General features: G+C 42.8%; 1 protein-coding gene across 5 annotated transcripts in view; it reads left to right on the top strand.

The window, feature by feature from the left end:
* XDH (xanthine dehydrogenase) overlaps positions 1-13140 on the top strand; it is a 196153-nt gene that overhangs the window by 109436 nt on the left and 73577 nt on the right. For all 5 annotated transcript variants that reach the window (XM_073671820.1, XM_073671821.1, XM_073671823.1 and 2 more), the window contains 6 exons: positions 4823-4909; positions 5607-5748; positions 9073-9165; positions 9241-9392; positions 9788-9881; positions 10773-10882. In XM_073671820.1, coding sequence (XP_073527921.1) covers positions 4823-4909; positions 5607-5748; positions 9073-9165; positions 9241-9392; positions 9788-9881; positions 10773-10882 — 678 coding nt within the window. The remainder of the gene's footprint in view (positions 1-4822; positions 4910-5606; positions 5749-9072; positions 9166-9240; positions 9393-9787; positions 9882-10772; positions 10883-13140) is intronic.

The following is a 13140-nucleotide window of genomic DNA, read 5'->3' as shown; positions in this document are numbered from 1 at the left end:
AAAACAATAGTACATACACTACAGAAATAATAGTGCTATACAGTGCTCAAAAACCAATAGCACATATACTGCATAAATAATAGTGCTATAGAGTGCCCAAAAACCAATAGCACATATACTGCATAAATAGTGCTATACAGTGCTCAAAAAACAATAGCACATATACTGCATAAATAATAGTGCTATACAGTGCCCAAACAACAATAGCACATACACTGCATAAATTATAGTGCTATAGAGTGCTCAAAAAACAATAGCACATACACTACATTAATAATAGTGCTATAGAGTGCCGAAAAAACAATAGCACATACACTACATAAATAATAGTGCTATACAGTGCTCAAAAAAATTAGTTACATACAATGTGCAAATAACAATGCCATACACTGCACATACAGTAATACCATTTGCTGCATAAATAACCTGCAGAGTTATAATGCAGAGAATAATATAATAAATGATAATCAGCACAGATTCATGAAGGATAAGACGTGTCTAACCAACATCTTGGGTTCTATGAGGAGGTAAGTGCAAATCTGGATGTTGTTGATGAGGCTGATGAGATTTATCTGGACTTTGCAAAGGCATTTAATACTGTACCACATAGCAGCCTTATACTGAAGCTCCAGAAGCCGGGACTTGGGGAACTATATGCAGATGGGTAAGGAACTGTCTAAATGACAGGAAACAAAGAGGCATCATAAATGGTACATTCTCTAAATGGGATATAGTCAGCAGTGGGGACCGCAGGCATCTGTACTAGGAGCAGTGGGAACAGCAGGGATCTGTACTGGGAGCAGTGGGGATCGCAGGGATCTGTACTGGGAGCAGTGGGGCCCGCAGGGATCTGTGCCGGGAGCAGTGGGGACCGCAGGGATCTGTACTGGGAGCAGTGGGGACCGCAGGGATCTGTACTGGAAGCAGTGGGGACTGCAGGGATCTGTACTAGGAGCAGTGGGGACCGCAGGGATCTGTACTGGGAGCAATGGGGACCACAGGGATCTGTGCCGGGAGCAGTGGGGACCGCAGGGATCTGTACTGGGAGCAGTGGGGGCCACAGGAATCTGTACTGGGAGCAGTGGGGCCCGCAGGGATCTGTGCCGGGAGCAGTGGGGACCGCAGGGATCTGTACTGGGAGCAGTGGGGGCCGCAGGGATCTGTACTGGGAGCCGTGGGGCCCGCAGGGATCTGTACTGGGAGCAGTGGGGACCGCAGGGATCTGTAATGGGAGCAGTGGGGAGCGCAGGGATCTGTACTGGGAGCAGTGGGGACCGTAGGGATCTGTACTGGGAGCAGTGGGGACTGCAGGGATCTGTACTGGGAGCGGTGGGGACCGCAGGGATCTGTACTGGGAGCAGTGGGGACCGCAGGGATCTGTACTGGGAGCAGTGGGGGCCGCAGGGATCTGTACTGGGAGCAGTGGGGCCTGCAGGGATCTGTACTGGGAGCAGTGGGGACCGCAGGGATCTGTAATGGGAGCAGTGGGGCCCGCAGGGATCTGTACTGGGAGCAATGGGGGCCGCAGGGATCTGTACTGGGAGCAGTGGGAACCGCATGGATCTGTACTGGGAGCAGTGGGGGCCGCAGGGATCTGTGCCGGGAGTAGTGGGGACCGCAGGGATATGTGCTAGGACCGATTCTCTTTAACCTCTTTATTAATGACCTGAGGCATGGGATTGTGAGTTAATTGTCAGTTTTTGCCAACGAAACCAAACTATGTAGGATAATAAAATCTGATCTTGACATTACGATATTGCAGAACGATCTGGATAAGAGACAGAATGGGCAAACACTTGGCCGATGAGGTTTAATGTAGATAAATGCAGAGTAATGCACCTAGGACGGAGTAATCCTATTGCTACATATATATTAGATGGGAGTATACTCGGGACCACAGAACAGGAGAAGGACGGGGGATTCTGGTTACAAGTAAGCTGAGCAGCAGTACTCAATGTCAGGCAGCAGCCGCAAAAGCAAACAAGATTTTAGGGTGTATAAAAAGAGAGATAAAATCTCGTGATCCCAATGTACTGTTACCCCTTTATAAATCACTGGTGAGGCCACATCTGGAATATGGGATCCAGTTTTGGGTTCCATATTTTAAAAAGGATATTCCGAAGTTAGAGCCAGTTCAAAGGCAGCAACTAGATTATTACATGGGATGGAGGCCTCTCCTATATTACATGGGATGGAGGCCTCTCCTACATTACACGGGATGGAGGCCTCTCCTCTATTACACGGGATGGAGGTCTGTCTTATATTACACGGGATGGAGGCCTCTCCTCTATTACACGGGATGGAGGCCTGTCTTATATTACACGGGATGGAGGCCTCTCCTCTATTACACGGGATGGAGGCCTGTCTTATATTACACGGGATGGAGGCCTCTCCTCTATTACACGGGATGGAGACCTCTCATATGATGAGAGGTTGGAAAAGTTGAGCTTGTTTAGCTTAGATTAACGACGCCTCAGAGGGGATCTCATTTACATGTATAAATATATGTGTGGTCAGTACAAAGGACAGCACATGACTTATTCCTTCCAAAAACCATAGTAAGGACCAGGGGGTGCTCATTACAGGTGGAAGAAAGGCGATTCCAGCAGCTAAACAGGAAAGGGTTCTTTACAGTCAGAGCAGTCGGACTGTGGAATGCCGACCACAAGAGGTAGTGATGGCAGACACTATAACAGCTTTCAAAAAAGAGCTGGATGATTTCCTCTATACACATAACATTGTGGGCTACAGTTAAATTAGACAAAAATGTTACAGCTATAGTAGTACATTTGATCTCGGGTCCTAGGACTGATCGCCTTTCTCGGGATCAAGAAGGAATTTTCCCCGTGATGCCAATTGGCTGAATGTGTCCTGAGTTTTTTGTCTTCTTCTGGATCAACAGATTTAGGTACAGGGATTTTAGTAATACCATAAGAGTAATACAAAAAATAAAACTAATTAAAAAATTATAAATTGGTTCATTTGTAATTGTAATAGTGCAGTAATAATTAAAATGGTAATAATACATTTGTAAGGCCAAATCCCAGTAAGTTAGTGTAGTGTTAGTGTAGGGAGTACAATTGGGGGTGAAAGGTTGAACTTGCTGGACCTAGGTCTTTATTCAACCTACGTTACTATGTTACTATGTTATACAATATATGTACTTTTTACCTTTTGTGTCTCCCCCACTTCCTCATAGACTGTAAGCTTGCGAGCAGGGCCCTCACTCCTTTCGATATGAGATATGCTTATTCTGTATTGTTTGTATATGTCCCCCCTAAAATTTGTAAAGTGCTGCGGAATATGTTGGCGCTATAAAAATAAAAACTATTATTATTATAAACTATTATTATTACTAATGATACTATACAGTGCTCAAGAAAATTACCATTACATACAATGTCCAAATTACAATGCCATACGCTGCACATAAAGTAATGCCATATACTGCATAAATAATAGTACAGTGCTCAAAAATCTAAATAACTGTGCCATATAGGGCTCAATAACAATACCATACAGTTCCCAAAGAATAATTCCATACAGTGCACAAATAAAAGTACCATACATCAACAAAATAGTAATGTCATACACTTCTGAAATAACATTGTCATACAGTTTACAATTAATAGTTCCATGCTGTGCGCAAATAGCAAAACTATACACAAATACCAGTGCAAGCAGTAGCCACTGTTTATAGTACCAATATACCATTTATAAGCGTTACACCAACCACAGTGCCGTACAGTGGAGAAATCCTATTTTGTGCCTGGTCCTATTATAGAACATGCACAGAAAAAAATAATCTCAGCAATTCTTCCCTTAATCTTCTCTTTTTCTTTGATCCTATTCTGTTTTATATTACACTTTAAACTGAGAAATATAAAAAATAAATGTATTCTGTGTGTGGCAGGAGATCAGCTATGCCCCTGCCCTCATCTGCATTGTCATATGTCTGGCTTTAGAGACACGAGCTGCAGCAGGAGTCTCTCCCCTCTTTTCTAGAATTCAAAGGTTGTTAAGCTACACCCCATAGCTATATACCACCCCTAGTCCTGAAGGGTGCGAACCCAAACTTAAACGTTAGGGGTTTTCTACTGGACACTTCATGTCCGGTGCTAAACTCTGAACACAGACTTCTCCAGCAAGAAGTTCCAGGGAAAGTCCGGGGACGAGAGAGAGAGATTTTTCCAGATCCAAAGTTCTGGTACCTATTGGTTTCAATGGTGTTTGGGTTCAGGTTCAGGTTTGGGTACCTTTCTAGTACCCGATCCGAACTTTGGACTAAAGTTCTGGTCGGGTACCAGAACCCGAACTTCCACGGCTCCGCTCATCCCTACTGACAATTAGAACCAGCAGGATTATCTCCAGCACCTTTACTCTTTACTGTCATTTGTGAACCAGACAAGCCTGTTGACATTATAGGGTGAAGTTAATACTTTTGGAAGATACAGTAACATTTACATGGACTAATAAGTTATTTGGAAATAAGTAACTAAAAAAATGAAAGACCCCAGCAGTACAGAGAACCATCAACTTCAGATGTGGTTCTCCACTTTAGGAATTGGGGTAGAGGGGGAGGGTTAGAGCTCTTCATGCTGGTAATATTGATTAATCCATTGCTGTGATCGAGAGAAAAACTAGAAAAACTACCCTCCTGGTTATCTACTGCTAGACCTCAGAGGAACTACTGGCCCTAACCCTACTGTCATGAGAGTGTTTGGGTGTCCTGAACGCCCTCTAGTGGGCCGTGAATATCTTGTAGACATGGGATCTACGGTGGAGAATGCAGCTTCTAGATCATATCTTGTATTTCTTATAGACACCATCATCTTCTACTTTATTTGACCCATCAGACTTCAGCCCTTTGGATCCAACACAAGAACCGATCTTCCCTCCAGAGTTACTGGTAGGTGCACCACCTGTGCTACAAGTTTCTTACTTTGTATCAATCTTGTATAGATTTATACATAGTAAATTTATTAAATATCGAAGCATAATTATATTTTCATCTTGAAGATACTTACCTTTTATACTTCCTTCCTCGGCTTTGCAGCAGCTTACTGACACTAGATGCTTAGAATAAGTTTGTGATCCGCTGGTGTCCCTAATCCTTTTCCATCCATCACAATCTGACCTGCTCAAATTGAGGTTTGACAATCTAGAAATTGTACCACAAGTCACCTGCTACCATTGCACAATAGTGTATTCCAGCCATGGGCCTCCACCGTGTGTAATATGGCTCCGATCCATCATTTGCAGTTTCTTTAAGTAATTTTTCACTTTTTTTGTCTTGTAGTATTCACTGATGGTTTTTGTGTCAAACTCATCAAAATTGTTTTTTTTTTTGTCTTTAACCAATTTTTGTGACTTTTCACCACCAAAAGTAAAAAAATAAATAAACTTCTAAAAAGTCTCTTACTTGTCCTAAAAATGCAACTTAAAAACTGGAGCAAAACGTATAGAGAATAAGTCGCAAATATTAAAGCCTCTAAAAAAGAGCAAATTACCCCGGAAAAGTAGAGAAAAAGCAATGATGACTTGGGGCCTATGTGCTTTATAAGCTGCACCACCACAATAACGAGCTGTTGTCATATACTTTACAGCTGCATCGGGGCACATGTCAAAAGCAGATGGTATTTAAAGGGGAAGATGTCACCTGGTATCAGCCGTCCAACCTCAAAGAGCTACTGAATCTAAAGGCTCAGTATCCTGATGCTAAACTTGTGGTGGGGAACACCGAAGTAGGTGAGGAATGAGACGATGTGATCAATATACCTATATAAGGAACCGCTGTAAATCAATATATGTATGAGATAGGAAGCAATTTAATGTTCTCAGAGAATTTGTTAAAGTCAAAATTTATCTGGGGGCTAAAATGAGCACAGAAAAAAAATACTCCTCCTTGGGTAAAGTTGTGTCATTAGTATATTCATTATATTACTTATTCTGTACTGATCCTGAGTTACATCCTGTATTATACCCCAGAGCTGCACTCACTATTCTGCTGGTGGAGTCACTGTACATACATTACATTACTGATCCTGAGTTACATCCTGTATTATACTCCAGAACTGCATTCACTATTCTGCTGGTGCAGTCACTGTGTACATATATTACATTACTGATCCTGAGTTACATCCTGTATTATACTCCAGAGCTGCACTCACTATTCTGCTGGTGCAGTCACTGTGTACATACATTACATTACTGATCCTGAGTTACATCCTGTATTATACTCCAGAGCTGCACTCACTATTCTGCTGGTGGACTAAGTGTATACATACATTACATTACTGATCCTGAGTTACATCCTGTATTATACTCCAGAGTTGCACTCACTATTCTGCTGGTGCAGTCACTGTGTACATATATTACATTACTGATCCTGAGTTACATCCTGTATTATACTCCAGAGCTGCACTCACTATTCTGCTGGTGGACTAAGTGTATACATACATTACATTACTGATCCTGAGTTCCATCCTGTATTATACCCCAGAGCTGCGCTCACTATTCTGCTGGTACAGTCACTGTGTACATATATTACATTACTGATCCTGAGTTACATCCTGTATTATACTCCAGAGCTGCACTCACTATTCTGCTGGTGGACTAAGTGTATACATACATTACATTACTGATCCTGAGTTATATCCTGTATTATACTCCAGAGCTGCACTCACTATTCTGCTGGTGCAGTCACTGTGTACATATATTACATTACTGATCCTGAGTTACATCCTGTATTATACTCCAGAGCTGCACTCACTATTCTGCTGGTGGACTAAGTGTATACATACATTACATTACTGATCCTGAGTTACATCCTGTATTATACTCCAGAGTTGCACTCATTATTCTGCTGGTGCAATCACTGTGTACATACATTACATTACTGATCCTGAGTTACATCCTGTATTATACTCCAGAGCTGCACTCACTATTCTGCTGGTGCAATCACTGTGTACATACATTACATTACTGATCCTGAGTTACATCCTGTATTATACTCCAGAGCTGCACTCACTATTCTGCTGGTGCAGTCACTGTGTACATACTTTACATTACTGATCCTGTACTGATCCTGAGTTACATCCTGTATTATACTCCAGAGCTGCACTCACTATTCTGCTGGTGCAGTCACTGTGTACATACATTACATTACTGATCCTGTACTGATCCTGAGTTACATCCTGTATTATACTCCAGAGCTGCACTCACTATTCTGCTGGTGCAGTCACTGTGTACATACATTACATTACTGATCCTGAGTTACATCCTGTATTATACTCCAGAGCTGCACTCACTATTCTGCTGGTGCAGTCACTGTGTACATACATTACATTACTGGTCCTGTACTGATCCTGAGTTACATCCTGTATTATACTCCAGTGCTGCACTCACTATTCTGCTGGTGCAATCACTGTGTACATACATTACATTACTGATCCTGAGTTACATCCTGTATTATACTCCAAAGCTGCACTCACTATTCTGCTGGTGCAGTCACTGTGTACATATATTACATTACTGATCCTGAGTTACATTCTGTATTATACTCCAGAGCTGCACTCACTATTCTGCTGGTGCAGTCACTGTGTACATACATTACTGATCCTGAGTTACATCCTGTATTATACTCCAGAGCTGCACTCACTATTCTGCTGGTGCAGTCACTGTGTACATACATTACATTACTGATCCTGTACTGATCCTGAGTTACATGCTGTATTATACTCCAGAGCTGCACTCACTATTCTGCTGGTGCAGTCACTGTGTACATACATTACTGATCCTGAGTTACATCCTGTATTATACTCCAGAGCTGCACTCACTATTCTGCTGGTGCAGTCACTATGTACATATATTACATTACTGATCCTGAGTTACATCTTGTATTATACTCCAGAGCTGCACTCACTATTCTGCTGGTGCAGTCACTGTGTACATACATTACTGATCCTGAGTTACATCCTGTATTATACTGCAGAGCTGCACTCACTATTCTGCTGGTGCAGTCACTGTGTACATACATTACATTACTGATCCTGAGTTACATCCTGTATTATACTCCAGAGCTGCACTCACTATTCTGTTGGTGCAGTCACTGTGTACATACATTACATTACTGATCCTGAGTTACCTCCTGTATTATACTCCAGAGCTGCACTCACTATTCTGCTGGTGCAGTCACTGTGTACATACATTACTGATCCTGAGTTACATCCTGTATTATACTCCAGAGCTGCACTCACTATTCTGCTGGTGCAGTCACTGTGTACATACATTACATTACTGATCCTGTACTGATCCTGAGTTACATGCTGTATTATACTCCAGAGCTGCACTCACTATTCTGCTGGTGCAGTCACTGTGTACATACATTACTGATCCTGAGTTACATCCTGTATTATACTCCAGAGCTGCACTCACTATTCTGCTGGTGCAGTCACTATGTACATATATTACATTACTGATCCTGAGTTACATCTTGTATTATACTCCAGAGCTGCACTCACTATTCTGCTGGTGCAGTCACTGTGTACATACATTACTGATCCTGAGTTACATCCTGTATTATACTGCAGAGCTGCACTCACTATTCTGCTGGTGCAGTCACTGTGTACATACATTACATTACTGATCCTGAGTTACATCCTGTATTATACTCCAGAGCTGCACTCACTATTCTGCTGGTGCAGTCACTGTGTACATACATTACATTACTGATCCTGAGTTACATCCTGTATTATACTCCAGAGCTGCACTCACTATTCTGCTGGTGCAGTCACTGTGTACATACATTACTGATCCTGAGTTACATCCTGTATTATACTCCAGAGCTGCACTCACTATTCTGCTGGTGCAGTCACTATGCATTCGTCCTGACCCTGAGTCAGTGATAGATAAGTAATGTCTTGTGTTTTCCAGGCTATGCTCCTGTTTCCTATCTATGTAGATGTGTAGACAAACCCTTATACCTAGACCCTGTCAGCAGGTTGGCTTTTGACTTGCATACTTACTGATATAGACATTGTTTTTTCAAGATTCCTCATTATCATTTTCTAGGAATTGAAATGAAATTTAAGAACATGTTGTACCCGGTGATCATCACCCCGAGCTGCGTTGCAGAATTAAATGCAGTTGAGCAGACTGAAGAAGGTGAGATGCGGAAATCAGCGATCAGCTGATCCTATGATTGTGTCGGCATCATTCAGTCAATGCATCCATTCACAGGGATCCGTTTTGGGGCTGCCTGCAGTTTGGCCACCCTTGGCGACGTCCTCCACAAAGCGGTATCAGACCATCCCCCATATCAGACAGAAGTGTTCCGGGCGGTGCTGGAGCAGCTGAGGTGGTTTGCAGGACAACAGATCCGTAATGTGGCTGTAAGGAAGACTTCCTCCATGTGTATCCCTCAATATCAATTGGTTGGACTTTTCAAAACTTAGACCAGTCTTCTACATTCACAACCAGAGCTGCATTCAGAAGCCTGCCAACTACGACTAGGCCTAGATAGGTCCCTATTCAAAATCCCAGCCCCTATAGTATTCAGTTGCCATTTTTAGTACTGGTGTTTCCATACAGGGGCCCTTGGACCCCTTCAGTGACCTTGACTTTGGAGAAATTACAACCTATACATATTCTGTAAAGACTCTGTATGTATATGAGTGTATCTACTAATACCGTGTCTATAAACACTACTATAGAATAGTTCTCAAACTACAGTGGATGGACTTTGAGGTCCGAGGCTGTAATTACCTGCCATCTCCTCCTCTTCCAGGCCATTGGTGGAAATATCATGACGGCCAGTCCGATATCTGACCTGAATCCAGTCTTTATGGCAAGTGGCAGCAAACTGCATATCATCTCTGAAGGTAAGAAAAAGAGACCTCTTATTTATGGTCACAATGCAGCGGGGATGACAATATGGCTACAAGCCTATTTATATCGTACTGTTCTAATATGATGCAGGGGGCGCTATGAGCATGGTGAGCTTAGGGGTCCATGTATAATTGAAGAACCCTACAATCCCTATATGATTACATTTATTATATAAACTGCAAGAACTCTGCCTGCAGCCACCACTAGGGGGAGCTCTCAGTATATAGACATACATGATAAGATTTTGTCTGCAGCCACCACTAGGGGGAGCTCCCTGTATACAGAGATACATGATAAGATTCTGTCTGCAACCACCTCTAGGGGGAGCTCCCTGTATACAGAGATACATGATGATATTCTGTCTGCAGCCACCACTAGGGGGAGCTCCCTGTATACAGAGATACATGATAAGATCCTGTCTGCAGCCACCACTAGGGGGAGCTCCCTGTATACAGAGATACATGATAAGATCCTGTCTGCAGTCACCACTAGGGGAGCTCCCAGCATGTTTTCTTATTATGGAGATCTTTGGATGCACGCCTGAATGAAGCAATATGTAAATTGCAGTCGGGCTGTGTGCGTTTGCCCGATCTCCATCAGCTCCATTAGGTAATGGCTGACCGTCCATTCATTCCCTTTCTGGCTACCAAGAGCTGCGCTCGGTTTTTTTCAGCAGAGATTGGAACGCCCCCCTTGGGAATACGCACTCAGTGCTACTACTACTGTTTATAATGGGAAAAGCGGGGAGAAACGTTCCCCTTCTGCCAATCAGGGCGGGTCCCAGCGATAGGCGATAACGTATCTTTATGACACAGCCCCTTTAATAGTTTCTGTCTGATCAGATGCGTCCAGCATTAACTGACCGTCCACAAATCATATTACAGAGAATGAGCGGACTGTGCAGATGGACGGGAACTTCTTCACTGGATACAGGAAAACCATCTTAAAGCCACAAGAAATTCTCCTGTCTGTCGAGATTCCCTTCTCCGACAAGGTGGTTAATGTGAATTTAGCCTTTATGTAAAGTTTATGGAAAACTACTGTAAAGTGTTTGCTTTAGTAAATGCATGTATCTTTTCTCTACTTACATTGTGTCATTCCTCTGTTATCCCTACTGGAAATGTATGACTAAACGGACACCTGGGAGGTACCATTCTCCTTGTCACTTGCGTCTATACAGTACAGACCAAAAGTTTGGACACACCTTCTCATTTAAAGATTTTTCTGTATTTTCCTGACTATGAAAATTGTACATTCACACTGAAGGCATCAAAACTATGAATTAACACATGTGGAATTATATACTTAACAAAAACATGTGACACAACTGAAAATATGTCTTATATTCTAGGTTCTTCAAAGTAGCCACCTTTTGCTTTGATGACTGCTTTGCACACTCTTGGCATTCTCTTGATAAGCTTCAAGAGGTAGTCATCGGAAATGGTCTTCCAACAATCTTGAAGGAGTTCCCAGAGATGCTTAGCACTTGTTGGCCCTTTTGCCTTCACTCTGCGGTCCAGCTCACCCCAAACCATCTCGATTGGGTTCAGGTCTGGTGACTGTGGAGGCCAGGTCATCTGGCGTAGCACCCCATCACTCTCACTCTTGGTCAAATAGCCCTTACACAGCCTGGAGGTGTGTTTGGGGTCATTGTCCTGTTCAAAAAGAAATGATGGTCCAACTAAACACAAACCGGATGGAATAGCATGCCGCTGCAAGATGCTGTGGTAGCCATGCTGGTTCAGTATGCCTTCAATTTTGAATAAATCCCCAATAGCGTTACCAGCAAAGCACCCCCACACCATCACACCTCCTCCTCCATGCTTCACGGTGGGAACCAGGCATGTAGAGTCCATCCGTTCACCTTTTCTGCGTCGCACAAAGACACGGTGGTTGGAGCCAAAGATCTCAAATTTGGACTCATCAGACCAAAGCACAGATTTCCACTGGTCTAATGTCCATTCCTTGTGTTCTTTAGCCCAAACAAGTCTCTTCTGCTTGTTGCCTGTCCTTAGCAGTGGTTTCCTAGCAGCTATTTTACCATGAAGGCCTGCTGCACAAAGTCTCCTCTTAACAGTTGTTGAAGAGATGTGTCTGCTGCTAGAACTCTGTGTGGCATTGACCTGGTCTCTAATCTGAGCTGCTGTTAACCTGCGATTTCTGAGGCTGGTGACTCGGATAAACTTATCCTCAGAAGCAGAGGTAACTCTTGGTCTTCCTTTCCTGGTGCGGTCCTCATGTGAGCCAGTTTCTTTGTAGCGCTTGATGGTTTTTGCAACTGCACTTGGGGACACTTTCAAAGTTTGCCCAATTTTTTCGGACTGACTGACCTTCATTTCTTAAAGTAAAAATGGCCACTCGTTTTTCTTTACTTGGCTGCTTTTTTCTTGCCATAATACAAATTCTAACAGTCTTTTCAGTAGGACTATCAGCTGTGTATCCACCAGACTTCTGCACAACACAAGTGATGGTCCCAACCCCATTTATAAGACAAGAAATCCCACTTACTAAACCTGACAGGGCACACCTGTGAAGTGAAGACCATTTCCGGTGACTACCTCTTGAAGCTCATCAAGAGAATGCCAAGAGTGTGCAAAGCAGTCATCAAAGCAAAAGGTGGCTACTTTGAAGAACCTAGAATATAAGACATATTTTCAGTTGTTTCACACTTTTTTGTTAAGTATATAATTCCACATGTGTTAATTCATAGTTTTGATGCCTTCAGTGTGAATGTACAATTTTCAAAGTCATGAAAATACAGAAAAATCTTTAAATCAGAAGGTGTGTCCAAACTTTTGGTCTGTACTGTACATAGTCAGTACTGATTGGATAGTGTAGGGACTGATTAAAGTGATTTATACATTTCCAGGAGGAATAACAGAAGAACAACACAATCAGACATTAGAAAAGCAAATATATTTTAAGGTCAATACAAATGCAAGCAGCGTCTCATATCTCAGCTTCCCACCCTGATAATTATTACATCAGACTGATGGTATCACTGAGGATCTCTTAGACTGGATACAGTGGTAGTAGTGTGGGCTGCGGCCCCCCGGAGCCAGGCAAGTATTCTACACCTCTAACCTGTCCACAGTCGCTTCCTCCGGTCCAGTATTGGGCCCCTTCCCCTCCCAGAACGTGTGTGGTATGTTAAGAAGGTTCTCCTGTGATTGTATCATATAGACGCCCCTTTTAACCCTCATTTTGTTTCTGTTTTTTGGCTGAAATCCAACGTAAATATAAAAAAATAAA

Source organism: Phyllobates terribilis, unplaced genomic scaffold (genome assembly GCF_046119375.1).
Source record: "Phyllobates terribilis strain yellow unplaced genomic scaffold, ASM4611937v1 Scaffold_3__8_contigs__length_932513732, whole genome shotgun sequence".
Classification (NCBI taxonomy): domain Eukaryota; kingdom Metazoa; phylum Chordata; class Amphibia; order Anura; family Dendrobatidae; genus Phyllobates; species Phyllobates terribilis.
Note: the sequence above shows the minus strand (reverse complement) of the source record. Positions and strands in the feature narration are given on the sequence as shown.